Source organism: Ceratocystis lukuohia, assembly GCF_044167205.1.
Source record: "Ceratocystis lukuohia strain C4212 chromosome Unknown Supercontig2_pilon, whole genome shotgun sequence".
In the NCBI taxonomy this organism is placed as follows: Eukaryota; Fungi; Ascomycota; class Sordariomycetes; order Microascales; family Ceratocystidaceae; genus Ceratocystis; species Ceratocystis lukuohia.
Window position 1 is genome coordinate 2,774,880 of NW_027263521.1, and position 20,070 is coordinate 2,794,949.

The following is a 20,070-nucleotide window of genomic DNA, read 5'->3' on the forward strand; positions in this document are numbered from 1 at the left end:
AGCTCTATCTCGAGGTCCTTAGGCTTAAGGGCGCACACGTATTGTCGCGGATAACGGTAGACTTCAGGTCGGAGGAAACTCTGTAGGGAGAATTGGCCGGCGTGGAAATAAGGTTGTTCTGCCTGTACATGATCCTTAAGACCGTGCCTCGTATTTGCCCCATTAACTTCGCTCTATTGTACACGCGTCTCGCGTTCTGCGTCGTTTGATTCTAGAGATTCCTATAGACGTAAAATAAATTCAAGTCTAAGCTGCATTGTGAGTTGTCCTGCATGGTATTCCGCGTGTTTGGTTAATACAAAACCACATGATTTCGGATATTGCTCTTTAAACTCCTTAATGACGTAGCAATAAGGACTTACGTGCATTAATGATGGCTTCTTCGAGCCAGCCACCAGACTTATAAACCACGATTTTGAACGCCAACCACACTGATTTTTCACAGCCGAAACAAGGGAATAAGTGCTTAAATGACCGTGTGTCCAATGACAAAGAGCAAGGCCCTGTAAAAAAGCTCTTATGCCCTAGCCCAGCCATCTGGATCAGGGATTGTCCAAGTTCATCTTGCTAGGCTTTCAAGACAAATAGAGAGAGGATGTTGAATATTGCACACTTTTGGTTGTGGCAGTTGCTGCGGATAAGCCATTGGGGAAGATCAGGGCCGCCTTGCTTTTGGTGTCGTTGGAGCGCTAGGACTCTGAGCACCATTACGGATGGCAGTACAGTACACCTCATGCAAGCCCTGCATGTCACTGCGGACAGCCCTGAAAAATAGATATGTTGGGGGCATCACAGCTTGACTAGCCTTGCACTAGTTGACCAGGCCACAGGGGCCATCGCGATGTGTCAAGTGGAAGAGGTCTTGCAGGATGAGGGTGTCTTTCTTGCCTTGAGGCTACAATTACCGTGGCAGGGATATCTGGAGGTTGGGAGGGAATGGGGGTTTCTTTGCGAAGCTGACTACTAATAAACCACGGGAGCCCAACCAAATATCTCTGCCTACTCCATCCACAACTCTCAACTTTTTATTTTTTGTTCATCTTCGATTGACGCTTTATAAAGAATTTCTCACCGCTTTGGAGCTCTTGCTTCCACATTTTCACTCCCCGCAAATCAAATTGAAAAGAGCAAAGAGTAGTTGCCTGTAGAGGCTAGCTTTTTCTCAAGCGAAATCTTCACCACTCACTCGCCTTACTTTCGGTTATTGCTTCATTTTGTTGGTTTAGCCATAAATATCCAGAGCCAGTACAACAATAGAAGAAAAAAAAGGAAGGGGGACAAGACTTCAAAAGCTGAGATTTTCCCCGTTCGATTTTCTCCCTTTTATTCTCTTATTTACACCTCTTCATAACAAGTATTATCGCGCCTTCATATTGTTACTTCTCTCTCGAACGCCTTGTTCTTTTCTCCTTCAGACCTACTGGCTTCTTTTATATCATTGTAATTATCATTAGTTTTTCTTCTTTTATCCCACATATTGATCGCTCTTTGCATCTTTTACCGTTCTACTTCACCTCATACACCCCGAAACAACAAGCGAGCGAAACCACCAGAGAACAACTGGAATCTCAGGGAAAAAAAAGACACAACAAACATCCACACAACATGCACAAAATGCCGTCGCTTATGACAGGAATAGCGGTCTTGGCCACTAGCTTTTCGCTGGCAGCAGCCCAGACCTGGACCACCTGCAACCCTCTGAAAAGTAAGTTGTCTCATGAGAACTAGAGAGGGCCTGACCGACTGACCATATGCTTGTAGCAAACTGTCCCACTGACCCGGCGTTGGCGATGTCCATTGATGTCGACTTCACCAAAGGAGCTGTCAACTCTTTCTACGCTGGCGGCACGCCTTCCTATGTTAAAGATGGTGTAGAATTTTCTGTTACCAAGTCTGGAGATGCACCACAACTTAATTCGGCCTTTTATATCATGTTTGGTCGCGTGGAAGTGACCATGAAGGCAGCTCCTGGCACTGGTATCGTCAGCAGTGTGGTATTGCAGAGTGACGATCTTGACGAGATCGACTTCGAGTGGCTAGGCGGCCGCCCAGACGAAGTCCAACTGAACTACTTTGGCAAGGGAATAGTCAGTAGCTATAACCGAGGTACCGTTAGCTCCGTCCGGGACACGCAGAATTCCTGGCATACGTACACTATTGATTGGACTTCAGAGCGCATCATTTGGGCAGTAGACGGAACCCAGCTGCGGTCTTTGAAATACGAGGATGCTGAAACAAATCAGTACCCCCAGACGCCTATGCAGGTCAAGTTTGGATCTTGGTCGGGTGGCGACCCTGGAAATGCAGCTGGCACCATTGCCTGGGCTGGCGGCAACACAGACTACTCAAAGGGCCCATACACAATGATGGTCAAGTCCATTCTTGTTGCTGACTACAGCACTGGCACTGCATACAACTACACGGACAACTCGGGCTCTTGGCAGAGTATCCAAGCCATTGGTGGTAAGGTTAATGGCCGCCTCAATGATGCCGACAAGATTACGATAACTTCCACTGCTAGCTCTGACGAGGCAGTCACTGCCACTATTCCCATTGGAATCGCCACTGATAGCAACACCCCGACCTACACCCAGACCGGTTGGCCGTGGGTTGCTGGTGCTAGTCCTACACGTGGATCGATTCCTGCTGGCTGGTATATGACACCCGAGGGCAAGATTATGCGAGCATCCGCGGCAGCCCTTTTGCGGGCACCAGCTCTTATGACTGTACTAGGCGTTGGCTTCGGAGCCGTGGCTGTAGCTGGCGGCTTTCTTTGAGGGGCCTACATTTGCCCTGTTTAGCTTGTAGCTTGCACTTTCTATGAGCTTTCATTTCTTTTTGTCTTTTTGTCCTTTTTTTTTTTTTTTTTTGGTCCTGCATCTATTATGCAGATGAGCCTCATGACCATTTTACGATTATGAACGGAGCTAATGCCGCAACGACAACAAGCCTTACGCGTTGTCTGGCTTGTGCCTGTCCTTTGTCTTTTTCTTTCTCCTCCCCTTGGCGTTTTTGGATTCTTACATGTTATACTGACTTAGATATTCTTCATGCCGGAAGGCTGTACTTATACTTACCTATACGCATAGCTGTTTTCAATGACATTTGTAGTATACCACCCAGATTGCTAGATGCATTGAGTGTAAAATATGATCTGGTAAACGAATTGGGCATGTGCTATACATATATATCATCACGATCGCCCATGTGCGGAGCAGTTGAAGACAGCATAATACAATATAAATTTCCAGCAAGCAAAAAAAAAATAAAAAAAAAGGCACGCTTAGGGCCAACACAGAGCCAGATAATCAAAAAAAAAAAACAACATTGCAAGAGGATAAGAACATGACAGACAGACAGGCGGGCAGATAAACAGCAAGGAGATTCGTGAGAAGAGAAAGAAATTTAGGACATAGGTAGTAGTAACAAGGAAATGAAAAAAAAAGGAAGAAAGAAACACAGAAAAGAATGACAAAATGCGAGAATCCGAAACAGAAAGCCTAGATGGACCAGGAGGGGGGAGGGGGATGGATCGTTGTTGTTGTTGTTGTTGTTGTTGTTGTGTCTTCGAGATAAGCAAAAAGATGCAGTTTCAAGCTTTTTTTTTGTATGTTTTAGTCTTTTTTTTTTCTTCTTCTTATTCTTCTGCTTCCTTCTCTTAGACAAAGATGGGCCGGGCACAGGCAGGCGGCCAACAAGCTCCCTTGATTCTTGCTCTAAAATTCCCAGTCCTCGTCACCAACCGACTTGATGGCCCAGTTGAACTTCTCGCGCAGTCTCTTGGAAAAGAACTTCTCGATAGGCACACCAAACTTCTTCGAGAAGACAACCGTTAAACGAGGGTCAATGTAGTTCTAGTAGTAATAGTGAGGTTAGTCAAAATAACGAAAACAAAAAAAATCATCAAGCAGCTTCTTCGACTTACAATCTTGGATGTGCTCAAGGCAACCTCCTTGTTGCCCTCACGATCCTCTGCCTGCAGCTGCAGATTAGCAATCTGCGTGTCCAGCTTCTCAATGTTCGCCACGATCTTCTCAACCGTAGGCGATTTCCCTTCAGCTTCAATCTTCTTGGTCTGCTTCTCCTTCTTGAACTTGGCTGCCAGCTCATCAGCCGCCTGCAGACGCGTCTTAAGCTCTGACTGTGGCAGGAGCGATTCCTTCTCGGCCGCACGCTTCTCATTATCCTTGGCAAACTTCTTGGTGATGTCATCACGCATCTTCTGCACCAGCTGCACCTGGTGTTCGGCTACCCACTCATCTGAAAGATCCTCGTCACGCTTGAAGTACGCAGCGCCCTTCTTCTTCTTTTGCGTCGTATCAATATCCAGTAGCATCATCTTCATGCGCCAGCGCTTGTACACCACAGCCTTAATCTTGTCGCTTAGCTTCTCCATCTGTGCTTCGTGACCCGCACCCACAGTGCGCTTGTGATTACACAGAATGGCAACCTGACGGTTGCAATCGTTGTACAGCTTCACCTTCTCTTGAACAGGTCTGTTATCCACCTTGAGTTCGCGGAGGAGTTTGGCCATGGTGAACGAAGCATTGTAGGTACGGAACACCTTGGCCGTAAGACCAGGCATGTAGCTAGAGAGGTGCTTGTTGAGCTGAGTCGTGTTGAGACGATCAAAGATGTCATCTCCAGTTGTTTTAGGCGGTTTCTTGAACAGTTTCATGTTCTTGAAGACTTGGCGATCAACAGGCACCTCATCGTAGTAGCGAATGCTATCCTTACCCAAAAAGTCAAACACAACTGTACTTGGCTCCTTGAGGGTAATGTGTTCAAACTTGAGCGAGCAGCAACCAACCGTCTCGGCCTCGTTCTCCGTATCCTTTTCGTTTCCAGCTCTGAGAGCGAGCTTGTCAATTAGGTACATAGCAGTGGCACGCTGACGGTCAGCCATGACCTTGGCCGAGAGATCCTTAGTATAATCGCGGCGAATACGGTCAATGTGCTTCTTGAGCTCACGAGCCTTTTCAAACTTTTTGAAATCGCTCTGGCCCTTGATGGCACTGTTAGCATCAAGCATGACGTACTTGTAAGCACCATTGATGTTTTCTTGCCACATAGCAATCCAGGTAGCCTTGTTATCGTGCTGCACTGCCTTCCACTTGTGGCCGGCGGGCGGCTCGGGGACCTTGGCGTCCTTGCCAATGTTTATCGTGACCTGCTCAGGCATCACGCGCAGCTTGACCTTGCCAGTCTTGGGGTGCTCGCCGCGACCACGGAACAGCGATGGAGGTTCAACGCGGAAGTTTCCAACCTTTTCCTTGCGGCCATCCCATTTGCAGTACATGAAAGGGGCCTCCATTTTGTCCTTCTCAGCCTTCTCGGCCTTCTTTTGTTCGCTGCTGCGGGCCTTCCTCAGTTGGTTCTGGGCCTGGCTATACTCGTAGATTTTGCGAAAGTCGAGCTTTTCAAATTCCTTGATAGCAACCTGCTTGCCAGTCTTATCCTTGGCTCCGCCAGTCTTTTCAAGAATGGCAGTGAAATCGCCGAAGAAATTCTTTTGGAAGACGGGGTTTTCGACATTTTGGGTAGAGTTGAGCATGGAGCCAAAGAAAAAGGCGACTTCTTCGGCCTCCACAGCTAGATCGACAGGCTTGCCGTCGTAAAGGAGCTTGACGTTCTTCGGTAACGGAGTGTACTCGGGGGGGAAAAGCACGCCGTTATGTTCCAAGGTGGTCCACTTTATGCTGTCGTCAGCCTTGTCAGTAGCATCCCACCAGGCGTACTCTTCTTCCTCTTCTTCTTCGTCCTCGACATCTTCCTCTTTCTTAGGCTTCCCGTTAGCTTTGTCTTTGGCAGGAGCAGACTTTTTGGCGGCACTAGTCGCGGCGGACTTCTTGGATGCGCCCGAAGATTGCCGTCTACCCTTGATAGGCTCATCATCATCGGATTCAGATTTAGTCTTTTTAGCAGCAGGCTTTCTGGGCTTCGATTTAGAGAGAGGGACATCGTCATCGGATTCTTCCTTTTTGATCGCTTTAGTGTTGGGTTTGCCGTTGGCCTTCCCGTTGGCCTTGGAAACAGCCTTGGACGAAGACTTCTTCTTAGCAAGAGGCGTGTCGTCGGAATCAGAGTCGACGACGGCTGATTTTCTTTGGCGTTTGGCCTGCAGCTGGAGCATTAGTTAGATGTTTATAATTGGGTGTGGTGCACTGAGGATGTAGTGATGTGCAGGACAGGAAGTTGATCCTTTGCGAAAAAAAAAAATAAAAAAAACAAAACAAAACAGGGAGACGGGGTTGCGTACGAGAGGAACTGCATCGTCGGTATCGGATTCGTCCTTGTACTGGACTTGGTTGAGAGAGGAACGAGACTTTCGTTTGCCGATGCCGTTCGAGTCGATGTCCATCTTGGTCGGGACGGCTGTGCGAGAAGGCAGATACGTTAGCAGGTGGCGGGGGACAAAGCAAGACTCGTGATTTTGGGATGATTGGGGTAGGTAGTAAGAATGTGCGCATTCTGCTGAGACAAGGCCTCCGAGGTAGCAGGAGCATCTAGGTGAGACCCAATCGAGTCGGTGGAGAAGAGGAAAAAGGCAAGTCGCGATCAGCGTGAAACTCACTTCTAGGGGCCCGGGCCAGAGGCATATCGTCGTCTGAAAGATCCGAGCTCATTTTTCCAAGGCGCCTGGGCGGAAAGCTAGTGTTTTTGCACTTTGTGGCAGTGACGAACCTGGTCTTGGTGTTCGCCTTGGTCGTGGTTTTAGTAGCGATACTAGTAAAAGTACGACGAACGTTGGCTTCAGCCTTGGCTTTGCTTGTTGTAGTGCTGTAGAGATGGACAACTGGCCAGAGACTTGACGAGACGAGCGCTGGACGCGTATATCGCTTGTAATGAAGGCGTCCTGTGATGATAGCAGCAATGGTAGAGGGACTGTGCAAGCCGCAGATAAACAACTGCCTGGGCAGTGCGAGAAGCGTAATCGTGACGATAAAAACGAGCTTTCTGCGCCTGGGGAAAAGGCAGCCAGCAAAGCGAAGCCAAGAGGAGTACGGAGATGAGGCGAAGGAGAAGACGGAAAAGAAGGCAATGAAAAAGGCCAAAACTCGCTGATGAATGCGTGATGGAAAGATGAAGAAAAGAGGAAGAAAGGAAGAAAGGAAAGAGGAAGAGGAAGAGAAACAGGCAAGTTATAAGTGGCAAAGGGACAGAAGAAGCAAGCAGAAAAATAACACAAGGCACAATTTCTTCGTCCTTCTTCGTGCGTGCTGCTTGGGGAAACAGGAAATCGGCCAAGCTAGAGCCTCTTTTGCTTCTTGACAAGGCCAGAAACAGTAAGGACTAAATTGGACTTGGCCAAAAAAAAAGAGCGAAAAAAAAAAACCGGGAACAAAAGCCTATCTTACAGCGGACCCGTGCTTTCCTTTTCTGTCTGTTTTGGTTTTGTGATAGGCAGCGCCTGAGTGGGTCTGTTGTGGATCCCATAGCGGGTCCAGAAAGAGCGATTCCATTGGCTCGGCTAAACATCCCTGCTGATCCGATAAGTGAATACAACTCTTATTGCTGCTGGCTGAGCTGATGCTGATGCTGAACTGAATAGCCATGGTTGCTGCACCCCAAAAACGTGATGGAGAGCGAAGCGTCGTCTGTCTTTGTGCAATGGCATGTCTATAACGAGAACGGGTGTATTTGCTGTCGTCACGGTATCGCGATAGTAGTCTGACCCAGGCACTTGCTGAAGGATCCCAACAAGGCAGGTTTCCGGACCATGTCTTGGCTAGGGAGTCTCGTCGAATGTCAGTAATGTCCTTGTGCATCCTCAGTCTCTGAGCAATGGGTACATGGACTGAAGCCAGTGGGACAAGCGCAGGTGCCTTTTCCGAGTGTGAAGGTGCCATGTGCGTTTTACTCGCCATAGACTGCAACCATTGAGTCTTTGTGAGCCAACATCCCACAAAGTATGAGGTATCAGCAGCGTTCTTTCTATTCGAAGCTTCCAAGCAGGTAAGCAGCCGAGATCGAATCCATTCGGAATACATGGCCTACGCCTTTCTAAGAAATCCGGTCTTACTTGGGAGTAACAAGCTGTAGCATTCTAGCGTCACACCTACATCAAGAGTCCAAGGCTAGGCTTGGAGCGGCCAACATCTCATAGCGGTATGTCATGTCACTTTGCTCATTGTTCATTGTTCATTATCCATTGTTTTATTATTTATCTTTATTCGTTTATCTGAGTAAACAAAGACGCTTAAGCAGGCTAATAGCATTTGAGCCCACTCACAGACTCACCTGCAGACCCACTCAGGCGCTGCATATAACAGCCCGCGTGGGCTTAGGTGCTGCGTTTTATTTTATTTTTTTCTTCATTCATCATAATACACACGTTGCTTTCTTAGGTCAAAAACGGCTTCATGAGAGTCATGAAGCGCTGCTTGCCATCTCCCTTCATGACGTCGCCATGACACGGAATAATGGTATCAAAGTTCCAGTCAGCAATGCGGCGCATGCTTTCCTTGTAGGACTCCTTGTTCTCGGCCATGTAATGCTGCCAGATACGCGGCCGCGTCATATGGGCGACATCAGTGTGCAGGAAGCTGCGGAAGATCTTGTATCTCAAGGATGACGTCCTTTCATCGAACTCCTGGCGCGCTTTAGAGTACTGCTCAGTGGCGGGCAGGTTGAAGATCAGGTCGGCCTGGATGAGGACGCGGTCGGCCTTGTGCAGGAAGACGAGTTCCTTGTTTTTGTGGCCATCGACATATTCGTAGCTGAACGACTCGTCGAAGGCCGGGCCGATGGACAGTGTCGCCTTGTTAGTAGCTTGGAATACAGTCGTGAACGGGATATCTGTGATTTGCGGGTCACTGTAACTATCGGCCTGCGGCAGCCCGTTGCCACGTGCGGCGGCAGCAGCGGCGGCAGCGGCGGCGCGCTTCTCAGGTAGTCCTTCGACGCCAATCAGCTGGGCCTGGGGGAAGGCCGACTTCCAGGCCGAGAGGAACATGTGGTGCTCAATGTCGGGAGCAATAATGTAGCGCACATCACCACCAAACTCGCGGACGGCGGAGCGCACAGAAGGAGTCAGGGCAATAGGCGAGAAGACTGCAAGCGACCCGTCGCCCAGGCGTGCAACAGTGGCACGACCGCCAATAGGAAAGCGGCCATAGCGCAAGAAGGGCACAGAGAGTGTTAGAATGTTGGCTGTCGGTCTGGCAAACACGACCACGGCCTCGGGGTTGGCAGGGGCGAGGCCAGGCGTGTCTGAGTAATCGGATAAGAAGGGCATACGGAAATCTCCAACGGGGGGATCCAATTCTCCGGGGAGGTAAGATCCAGAAGCGCGAGAAGAATCTTGATAGACATTGTTGAGCTTCAGAATTTCCTCAATAAGAGACTTGCCGGGAAAGTCCATAGCAATGACGCCAACACGACTGCCCTTATGCTTGTCCCTAAGATATGTACCGAGATACATGTTCATGCCAGGGTCATTTACACCAGCGGCAATTTCAATAGGCCGAGCACCAGCGCTGACAGAAGTGTGTGTGACGCGCAGCTTTTTAGAATTTTTCTTAGTGAGGCGCGTCATAAATTCTTTAGTAGCAGCCCATCTTAAACGTAGAAAATGATTGCCAGGGGTGAGTTTGATATCGCAAACAGACATATCAGACGATCCCCAGGAGAGACCATACTGGTTATTAGATTCAGCCTTGAAGTCCTGCAGAACAAACACCTTGCCGCGAACCGCGCCGAGGGTGGGAACTCCAGTTATGCCATTACTACCCTGAGAGAAAAAATGAACACGAGGGTCATCGACAGGAGAACGAGGGGTCAAGTATCCGTCGAGAATCCGGTAGAAATCTTTGGAACTTTCAAAAAAGGCATCCTTCTGGATGCGTAGAAGAATGGTCTCACGGGGGTGGAGATCAAGGAAATTGAACAACTCGGTAAAGACATCCTCGAAGGTGTACCCAGTGTTAGTGTTTCCATGGTAAACTGAGATGCGGTTACCGAAGAGGCGGCCACTGATATCGAAGTATCTGATGCCAGCAGTAAGCTGGCTAGTTAGAGGGACGTTTTGACTCTGCAGCTTTTCATCAGTCATTTTATACGTCATGGAGTTGTGGGTTCCAGGAATGGACATCATCGACAGAGGGGTGCTGTCTGCCAGACTGCTCATCCATTCAGGATTATGAGCACCAGCCAAATCAAAAGACCAGTAGTCAATGGAATTTTCATATTTGGCAGCACGGCTCATGGCCAGAAAGGCCAGAGTCGCCAAGGTGGAAAAGTGCATGTTATCAGCGATGATGAGCAATATATCGATATCAGGAAGGCTCAAAGCTTAGAAGAGAGGAGACAGAGAGGGAGAGGGATGATCAATGAAAGTGAATCGATGAGCCAGGAGGGAAGACTAAAATCTCCAAGGAGAGAGAAGTCTGGCTGTATTAATACCTAGACCATCGCTCAGCTATGTGGGCTCTCCATCCAGGCTACGTCGGACAACTTGCTATGGCCAGCAGCCGGCCTGATTGGAAAGGCTTTGTGGACTAAAACAACCAGACAGCAGGTAGCATAATTTCCCGAGAACAGAACACACCAAAAACATTAATGCTAGCTATAGCTGTTGACATTGGGGAGAACCGAACTCTCCTCCTAGGCACTCATGAGGCGAAGTCTGGAGCAAGGATGCAACTTTCGGCCAAGCCTAGGCTAGATGGAGAAATTTTACATTATCACCAGAACGCTACATCAAATGGGAGCCCATCTCTTCATGCTCTACATGACATAAGAAAAAGAAGCGAACGGACAGGGGGTCTGCATAAGTATCTTTTCATGGACGACGCGAAGAGCCAGGCTCTGGTCAAAGCAGACAGGGGAGCCCTAAATAAAAGACAAAACATGGCCAGTACATGTTCTACATATAAGCTGCTTATGAGTCGAGCATACAAATAATAGATACTGGTCTTGGAAGCTCAAACAGCCCAGTTACACAGTGGACACTATTGGATCCTGAGTGGTAAGTTGACAGAGCACCTATGTTACTATGCAGTTGGTGTGTGCAGGCTTTTCGACAGTACGTATATGTATGTTGTATAGCTATGAGCGTTTGTACTTCAAGCCAGCCCTGGCAGCCATCAAGCTCTGGCACAAACTAGCTCTGCGTGTCAGCCTGTGGCGACAAACTTGATTCTAAAGCGTCGGCTCGGTGCTTGCTGAGATATGACCAGAATCTCCATGCACAGTCGTCTCTTCTGCCCCCTGCCCCCTGCCTTCTTCGCCTCCTTCGTTCTCTTTGATCCTTGTCTGCCCATGGGCTGAACAACCAACCCCAAGGCAGTTAGACCACCACTGTCTGTCAGGTATTGTTACCTTTTGTTAGTAGTCTCTTCTCCCAAGTTGAGTTATGCTGTAAATGATTGGCATGATCTCAAAAGCCCGCCAGTTTTCTCTGGCTGAAACAGGCCATTATGTCAATCAAGAAACGGAGTTTTTTTCATTCTTGTTCTTTATTTTCGTCTTGTCTTTTCTCTATCGTTTAGTTGCTTTTCAAGGCGAGTGACAAAGCTTCATACGTTTCATGGGCATGAGACTAAAATTAAACTGACTCTATGCACCGGGTTTATTCGAGACGTAAAACCCGAGCTGCTGACACTTGAGCTAGTTCGATAAAGCTAAAATATGGTGGGTAGTAAGCTGGTCGCAACATGACGGTATCTGACAAGCAAACGAACGATTCTTAGTAAACGCATAGCTGCTGCGCTATAGGCCCTGTTAATACAGCACCCCCCCATTCTAGAAGCGCCCTTCCTTTCCCTGAAGAAGCGATAGCAGCCCAGCCTATTACTACAAGTTTGTACTACAACTACAGACAAAAGTAGCCAAGCACAGAATAGATGATTTCCGATATAGAGCCATATGCCAGACTTTCTAAAAAGAAAGGAAGAAGTAGAGTAAAACTAACGGATAAAGAATAGAGAGTGTGTCATGCGCTTAAGTGCGAGCTTATGTAATCACATATAGCTCTGACGTCCACCCCTACTTTTATTTAGCACTTTCTATATTTGATCCTGCACCCTAGACACTAGAAGTAGTCTAGAATAACCAGTAGAACACTGCTAGAAGGGTTGAGGTGTGTTTAACTCAATGCCGTACGTAGAGTCACGTGACACACAAGAATGGGTTTATCTAAAATAAAATGCATGCTGCAATTTCTTGCACATGGCCACTTCCAACACTGCAGATATGCCATCCACAATATCACCGCTTCGCACATGATGGCCAAGGCCTCTTTGGAAGGCTTTGCTGGCTTCGGAACTGAAACGCTCTATACTATCGCTCTACCGTAGAAGTGCGGTAGCAGCGCGGTAGCAGTGCCTTCACATAACACAACATCTACAACAAGATGCAAAAGATTCAGCGGCAACAGTGAAATAGCAACAACCCAACCTAGGCCTTCATTACAGAATCTGAGCCAGTCATCTTTCCGAACTATGCCTTGACAGCTGGGTCTGCTAGGATTAACTTGTGCCATGTTCTTCACACATCCCCAGTCGCTACCTCTTGCATCATCTTATCCTCAGCCTCAGGCCTTAATCCTGGACTGTACTTACAGGACAAACAAGTGCAGTATTCCGCTATTCGACATTACTGGCCTTGGCACCTATGAGAAGTCATTCTGGACCGGCTTTGATTGTTGGCAGGAGAGTCCCAAGGTAATTCCATGTGGGCTGCCTTCTATTGGCACTTTTTATACACTCCTTGGCTTCCCATATGCCAAGAGAAAAAGCTCTCTAATGACTCTCTTATTCTGCCCAGTTTTCTTAGTTACTGTTCTCCGCAAGACTACCGTCTAGTGCTCCATCGAAGCCAGCCGCTTCTTGCGCCGTCCATGTGAGCTTGAATTCGTGGCTACCAACACCAGGCACTAGGCAGGAAATAAGCGTCTTTATTTTCATTTTTTTACTTTCCTTTGACTTGGTAGAGGCTCTGGTGGCATGAATGGAATAGGGGTTGAAATATTAGGCACAATATAAGATAGATATTGTGCTTTGCACGGATGTAAGCTCTATAGGGTAGAAATGGTAGTAGTTTAAGCAGGTCGAACAAGACAGCATCTCGCAGCTCTATTCCATCATTTTATTCACTTACCGGGGCATGCAAGGATGTTTAGCCGGGCCAATAGCATTCTCCTTCTTGTGTCTACTTGCAGACTACTTGGGCGCTGCTTTGAAAAATCAAGGCGCTGCATATCCACAACCCCTTGGGTGTTTTTTCTGGGGCTTGAGCCTTGACTCCCTGCGAAAGGGAAAAAAAAAACTGACTCGCCAACGCGACTAAAAAGGGCAAAAAACCATCCATGGCTTGTATCAGCTGTCCGTCAGCTGCTACGGCTCACCGACAGCTGGCATTCAGATCCAATAGCATTCCGGCCCACTTTGACTCTGTTCCGTCTGCATGATTGGCTGCTGCGCATGGTCCGCTTAAGTGCTGCTGTTGTAGCCAAAACAGGGCTTCTCTTTTGTCCTTCTTCTGCTGCTTTTTTGCTCCCTTTCTTTGCTCCGTAAAAGACCGATTGCACGTGACCCTCTCCAGTCCGAAACTTGGCGAGAACAGAAGAGAGCTTTGCTGAAAATACCCTCGTTGCCAACCACAAGCTGATCCTCCTATTAAAAGTGCTTCTGGCTCGAAAGCGCTGTCAATTGATATCGTCCAACTGCGATCAATTGGCCCCTCTGTTCCTTGTAGAGGCCGAGTTTTCCTTCTTTTTTACCCTCCCCGCTGGACCCTTCTTTGTTGTCTTCTCAACCTTGTCCCCTTCTCCCCTCTCACCCATCTACAAAAAATGTTCTCTAGAGCAGCCAGACCAGCTGTGCGCGCTGTTGCGCCCAAGTAAGTTTGCATGCCAATTGAATTTTTATTTCCATTGCTCCCATACCCTTATGCTGTGATGGCGAACCTTTCTATTTTCCCTTCTCTCTCGTCCACTTAATACGGGAAAATAAGACTCGGGTCAAAGGATAGACATCTCCCCTACTCTTCTCTCCCCTCCGAACCCACCCCATCATGCGCTTGTACCGATGCAATTACCGACCTTAAGCTTTATTGTTTGTCCCAATTGCCCATTGTTCGATCCTATCCCGCTGCTAATGCTAATTGAATTTCTCTTTTGTCTTCCAGGGCCGTTGCCAGCGCGCCTAATGCTGCCGGATACGCCACCCTGCGTGAGATTGAGGGTCGCCTCAAGTCGATTCGCAACATTGCCAAGATCACCAACACCATGAAGGTCGTCGCCTCCACCAAGCTCAACCAGGCCCAGCGTGCCATGAACAGCTCTCGCAGCTACGGCGAGACCTCTAACGAGGTTTACAAGCATGCCGAGACTGCCGCCATCAAGGCTGAGGGCGAGACCAAGAAGACTCTGCTCATCATTTGCAGCTCCGACAAGGGTCTCTGTGGTGGTGTTCACTCCGGTCTGTCTCGTACCGTCCGCCGTATGGCCCTTGAGAAGCCCGATACATACGAGTTTGTCGTTGTCGGCGAAAAGGCCAAGGCCCAGCTGAGCCGTTCCAACCCCAAGGACCTCGTTCTCAGCGTTGCTGGTATCGGCAAGGGCGTCCCCACCTTCTCCGACGCCCAGGCTATCGCCGACCAGATCGTCAAGCTGCCTAACCAGTACTCGGAAATCAAGATTCTGTACAACAAATTCATCAACGCCACCAGCTACGAGCCTACCATCATCGACGCCTTCTCTGAGGACGCCATCCTCGCTTCCCGTATGCTCTGCCTGCCATCCCCGAATCCACTCCCGAACCAGTGCCCCCGTTATCTCCAATTTCTCATTCATCCAACTCCAAATATGATCTGTCACACCATCTCATGACTGTCAAAATCTTTACTTCTTGATTTGCTAACCCTTTTTTCTTCTTCCTATGCAGCCAAGCTTTCGGCTTACGAGGTTGAGGAAGAGGCTATTGCCAACCTGCGTGAATACGGTCTGGCCAACGGCCTGTTCTGGGCCCTGGCTGAAGGTCACGCCTGCGAGATCTCTGCCCGCCGCAATGCCATGGACGTAAGTTGCTTCTCCACCTACCCTTACTCGCGCATGTTATTGCTTTTTGCCTGTCACCCACTGTTTTAAATATTCTTGCTTCGCTTTTATGCTGACCCAACTCTTCTCCCCTCCTTCCCCGTAATAGAACGCCACCAAGAACGCCGGCGAGATGATCAGCAAGAACCAGATTCTGTACAACCGTACCCGCCAGGCCGTCATTACTGGCGAGCTGGTTGAGATTATCACTGGTGCCACCGCTTCTGAGGACATGTAAATTCAGTCTACCACTGTTTTCCTTTTCTCTTTTCTCTTGAACCTTATGGTCTGAATGTATAATCTCTTGTAAAAAAAAATGCATACACGACTTTCCCTCCTCTCTTTTTTGCTTCTTTGACACCCTTAGGGCTATTGTTTTGGCCGCTCTTTCTTGCTACTCACATTGTTCTCGACAATTATCACTTGAACGAACTGTTACCCCCTGGTATTTGATGGAGCCAATATATCGGCTTGTTCATTCCTGGAGGTTTCTTGCCAATCAATGCCTATGCCCGCGAAGTGGCATCGTTTCGAACGATTGAGATCATAGGAAAGAACCAAGTGGGTGATCAAAGAGCGGTTTGGAGAAAAGGGGAATTGGATGTACAACCAACACCAAAGACTTGGCTAGGCTTCAAATCACCAGCACCTCCCCCATCTCCAACCCCCACCACTTCCCCCACTGTATAACTCATTAGCTCTTGTTACCGAGATTCATATGGGTGTCACCACCTTGTGTACAAGTTTTAAAGATTGAATACTTCAATTCTCGGAATCCTTCGACTCGAAATATTGTGATATCGTTGACCCAGACTCAAACTCAGACAGGATATTAATATCAGTCCGCCTCATTTACCACCTAATTTCTATTGTAGTAATGATACTGGAAAAGACTAATGTAATTCTGTTTTTTTTCGCTATCTACAGCCCTTCTAAATCACTATCGTCCTCAACATAGCTGACTACTTTTGTTTTACGCGCAGGGAGTCCCGAAAGCCGTATGGTACCGGACTCCGTGTCGATAAACACTGGATCCCTTACTTCCTGCAAGGCAATACCTACTACCGCCGGTTGATCGGTCTCGGATTTATGACGCTCGCTTTTATGCGTTCCCGCAGGCTTGACTGATATATCTTTTTGGTTCTGTTGATGGGGACCCTTGAGAGGAAACAACTTGTCAAACTGTTCACGCAGTTCAGCAACCTGCGACTGACGCGTCATCTCAGCCCGCGGCAAGTCATTGATTAAGTTCTTATACTCGACTATGACAGTCTGGTAACGCTTTTCACACAAGGAGCGTTCGTCCGGCGAAAGCTCACGCCACATTTTGGATGCCATTTGCGACATATCCTTGGGCGGAATCTTGCCCTTGGGGTAATGCCGCCGGGACAAGCAGCGCTGCCGGATAACTGTTGTGTTCTCGCGCCGAAAGAAGGAATAAACATTGCTTGGCGGTGGTTTAGGATGGACTAGTGCAGGCCCAAGTTTAGCCACAACAAACTCTTGGAAGTGTTGCTCATGCTGGTGGCGCAGTTGCTTTTCAAAGTCCTGTAGTGTGGTAGCCTTCCGCTTAAGAGAACTACCAGAAGCTTGCTTGGCTGGGAAAAGAGGCTCTGGTACTTGGAGTGGCCCAAGTAATGAATCGAAAACCTCTGACGCTGCACGGAGACCAGAAATGTAGGCACCATGTACCGTGGCTGGGTGTGTGCCAATGGTGTGTTCACCAGCAAAAAAAAGATTACCCAGGGGCTTGGCGAGTGTGTCGTAGTCATCCCATTCCATTTCAGGACCACAAGATGAATAGCTTCCAAACGAATACTTGTCCGAGGCCCAGCGTGTTATAATAGCCTCCTTAGGGTATGGGACATGTTTGCCAAAGACCTTCCGCAACAGCGTTGTCGCTTCTTGAACAAGACTCTTATCATCCTCTTTCTCGGCGGCATACCCCGCTTTCCCAGCCATTAATGCAAGTAGACAGGGTAGGCCTGAGCTGCTTGACACATTGAACCATTGGAAAAACCGGCCGCGACTTTCGGCATACTCCTCCTGGGAGACACTTTCGGGATTTAAAGGATCTCGTAATATCCCAAAGATATCCCGATCAGTCTCCCAAAATGCCTCCTGGTATGTGAGAATAACCTTGTTTAAAACCCCATAACCAATGCGTTTAATCGCTCCCTTCTTCCACTCAGGCAATGGAGGATCGAAGCAGACATTGCCCGCCTTTAATACACCAAGCGGGATAGAGCAGACTACATAGTCGGCATCGATTGTCGTGCCGTCTTCGCATATTACTGCACATTTCTGGTCATGGCCTGTAGAGGCTGCCTCGGGATCATAGACAATCTTTTGTACTGGTGAGTTGAAGCGACACTCCAAGGGCTGAGGACACATTAGCAGGCCGCGGGCCACTGACTGATATCCTCCAATGACCATGGTGTGCTTGCCTTCCCACTCGTTTCCGGCGTCAATGTCCCACCCACCGAGACTGAGATTGTGGAGGTCGGTGGCATTGCTGTACTCAAGGTTGGCTACGTGCCAGTTAAGAAGACGAAAATGCAAAGGGTTCAAGTCCAAAATTTGGGTGTACTGGTTAATGGCCTCCTCAAATACCGAGCCCATACATGCTTTTTCCGCGTGAGCTGCTGCATCAAGATTGATCGTCGTAGCCGTTTCAATTCCGGATTTCAAAGGCCAGCCCATTCCCCGAGCTTTGATTGAAGCACACCCATACTTTGACAAATCACCAACCGATCGAATTTCGTCAGATACGAGTTGCCGTTGCAGAAGTGGAGGTGATTCGATGTTACCTGCATCGTCGATTTGCTTCAGCGTCCAGCCACCGTCAGAACTGCTATCTCGCCCCTCGCTGATGAACTGAACATTGCCAACGACCAATGGTGGCACCTTGATATCGAATTTATACTCGCTAACGCGATCAAGTGAATCATTGAACAAATGCTCAACTAGTTGATCGGATTTTATGTCGACAGGAAATCCAGTAGAATCATAGAGTGTAGTCTCCGGTCTAAGGCAATGGTACTGGAGACCGAGCTGCCCACGAACCAAAAAGTTGAGTGGGTTACCGTAGAATCCAGTAATGATCATGCCGCCCATTTCTGCAGTACACCTCTTGCCTTCAGACTTGAAACCATCCTCTGGCTTGGACTCGAAAGGTTTAGAATACACTCTTCCGCCTACCCTATGCCGTGCTTCGAGGATTAAAACTCGAGGCGGCTCTTCATCCCTAGAAATGAAATCATGAGAATATTGTTGGAAAAGGCCGTCTAACTGGCGAGCACAGCCAAGCCCCGACATCCCCGCTCCAATAACGACTATAGTTTTCCGTCTTTTTGTTCCTCGTGGGAGGCATACAGATTGTCTAGGGTACTGTACACAGCCAAAATTGATGAAACTATTGCGGACTAGCCAGTCATAGCATAGCGATGCCACTTTGAACCAGCCCCGACCAGCACAGCCAATAGCCTCTTTGCGCAGTACAGCCACTTGTGGGTTACGAGCCCATAATCTTACGATGCCGTTTCTTATGTTGAGATAAGTGGTAACTTGTGATCGTGATATATACGCTCGTAAAAGCTTGTTTTCTCCAAGATGAAGGGCATACGGGTTCAGCCGACACATTTCGGCAGCGGTGATGCATTGAGATGCATACTCTGAAGGCTGTATGTGATGAGGTATTGATGACCTAGGTTGTATGTATATATTTTCAAGTTCCCCCAGTGCTGTTGGTGAGGGGATTGCCAAAGACGGAGTGGAGTTTTGAATCTTCGGGGTGTGTTCCGGCCGGAAAGAAGTTGGGAGGCTTGTTGAAAGAGATATGGTCTGATCTACCGCGTGGATAGGGGTAGTCGCCTTGCTAGCAATGTTTGACGGTGTTAACAATGAGATATCAGAGCGATCAAAATTGTCGTGGAATGGTGAGCTAGCTGATGAGTAAGTCCCAGGTATGGTTGCTGTGAGGTCCTCATCATGTGACACTGTTATATCATCGGCTCGATCACTTTTTACACGAATGTTAGCAAAGAAAGGAGGGAGGCCATTTTTTTTCCGAGGATAGATGATCACTCACTCTTGATTGGAAAGAGGAGTTGAGTTATTAGAGGGAGAGCAGATATGTTCATCTTCATTCATTAAGATCTCCCCCGATTTACTAGCTGTAGTTTCAGCCTTATATATCATATCTTGGCTATCACTATCAACTTTGACGTTCTGCTCGCCAAAGTCATCGGCGTGAGATGTGAACGACTCGAAGTCAGACAACGATGATAAAGAAGTGTCTGATAGCGGGGGTTGTGAGCAGGAGTTTTTGGTATCTGTTGTTTCTATTGACAGCATCACAGGCAGATCCGGACATGGACTGGCCTCTTTGTGTTTCATACAGGCACCTCGGCCTGGTTCTGGATGGCCATCGGATGATAGGGCCGGAGCCAGGACAGGCGATGATGTTCTCCCGGAGCCGAGATTCATTACTTTCGCGATTGTGCTGTGAGATGACGTGCAGAAAAGTCGAGAATAGTGGTATTTCGAAGATATGTGAACCGTGATAAGAGGCGGCTCTGCTCCTTAGCAGAAGCAGACACGAAAGGCTATGAAAGAATGCAGTTGGCTCTGACAGCGCTTGTGGCAGTTGCTCGTAAGGTGTGTCTCATAACACACAACAATCTATGTAGCCGGCAAAGGATGCGCTGGCTCATATTCTCATAAAACTGCCAGCAGCGAAAGTGATGATGGTTGGCACGGACTCGAGCGAAAACCACAACGTAAAAAGGGGCGTGAATAAAGGGAGTGGGAATATATGAAGGAAAGAAAAGAGGCAAGAAGAAAAAAATTATGGCGTTGGCGCTGGAGATGAAATGGAAGGAATGAGAAAGACAGAGGCTATACAACAGCGGCAATAACCGAAACTGGTGAACTAGAATTGTCAGTATTGAACCCAAATTTGTAGGAACGTACAGAGGTCGATGTAAAGAATCTCTGTGCATACATACAAGCCTGCATATAATAGATGG

General features: G+C 48.2%; 5 protein-coding genes across 5 annotated transcripts; 2 read left to right on the forward strand and 3 right to left on the reverse strand.

The window, feature by feature from the left end:
- Window positions 1–1,614: 1,614 nt before the first annotated feature.
- On the forward strand, window positions 1,615–2,777 carry HOO65_020687 (putative glycosidase crf1; the record flags this gene model as incomplete). Its single annotated transcript, XM_071006864.1, has 2 exons — window positions 1,615–1,705; window positions 1,762–2,777. The coding sequence occupies 2 exons, from the start codon at window positions 1,615–1,617 to the stop codon at window positions 2,775–2,777; spliced, it is 1,107 nt and encodes a 368-aa protein (XP_070861325.1).
- Window positions 2,778–3,716: 939 nt separating this feature from the next.
- On the reverse strand, window positions 3,717–7,850 carry HOO65_020688 (DNA topoisomerase 1; the record flags this gene model as incomplete). The annotated part of the gene is made up of 6 exons (XM_071006297.1): window positions 3,717–3,854; window positions 3,926–6,124; window positions 6,260–6,375; window positions 6,575–6,639; window positions 6,685–7,061; window positions 7,359–7,850. 6 exons carry the CDS (start codon window positions 7,848–7,850, stop codon window positions 3,717–3,719), a joined length of 3,387 nt encoding a protein of 1,128 aa, XP_070861326.1.
- Window positions 7,851–8,344: 494 nt separating this feature from the next.
- On the reverse strand, window positions 8,345–10,246 carry HOO65_020689 (1-phosphatidylinositol phosphodiesterase; the record flags this gene model as incomplete). The annotated part of the gene is made up of 1 exon (XM_071000132.1): window positions 8,345–10,246. The coding sequence occupies one exon, from the start codon at window positions 10,244–10,246 to the stop codon at window positions 8,345–8,347; it is 1,902 nt and encodes a 633-aa protein (XP_070861327.1).
- Window positions 10,247–13,795: 3,549 nt separating this feature from the next.
- HOO65_020690 (ATP synthase subunit gamma, mitochondrial) lies at window positions 13,796–15,278 on the forward strand (the record flags this gene model as incomplete). The annotated part of the gene is made up of 4 exons (XM_071006741.1): window positions 13,796–13,842; window positions 14,131–14,726; window positions 14,889–15,022; window positions 15,150–15,278. The coding sequence occupies 4 exons, from the start codon at window positions 13,796–13,798 to the stop codon at window positions 15,276–15,278; spliced, it is 906 nt and encodes a 301-aa protein (XP_070861328.1).
- A 683-nt stretch (window positions 15,279–15,961) lies between these two features.
- HOO65_020691 (flavin containing amine oxidoreductase) lies at window positions 15,962–18,157 on the reverse strand (the record flags this gene model as incomplete). Its single annotated transcript, XM_071000133.1, has 1 exon — window positions 15,962–18,157. The coding sequence occupies one exon, from the start codon at window positions 18,155–18,157 to the stop codon at window positions 15,962–15,964; it is 2,196 nt and encodes a 731-aa protein (XP_070861329.1).
- Window positions 18,158–20,070: the final 1,913 nt, after the last annotated feature.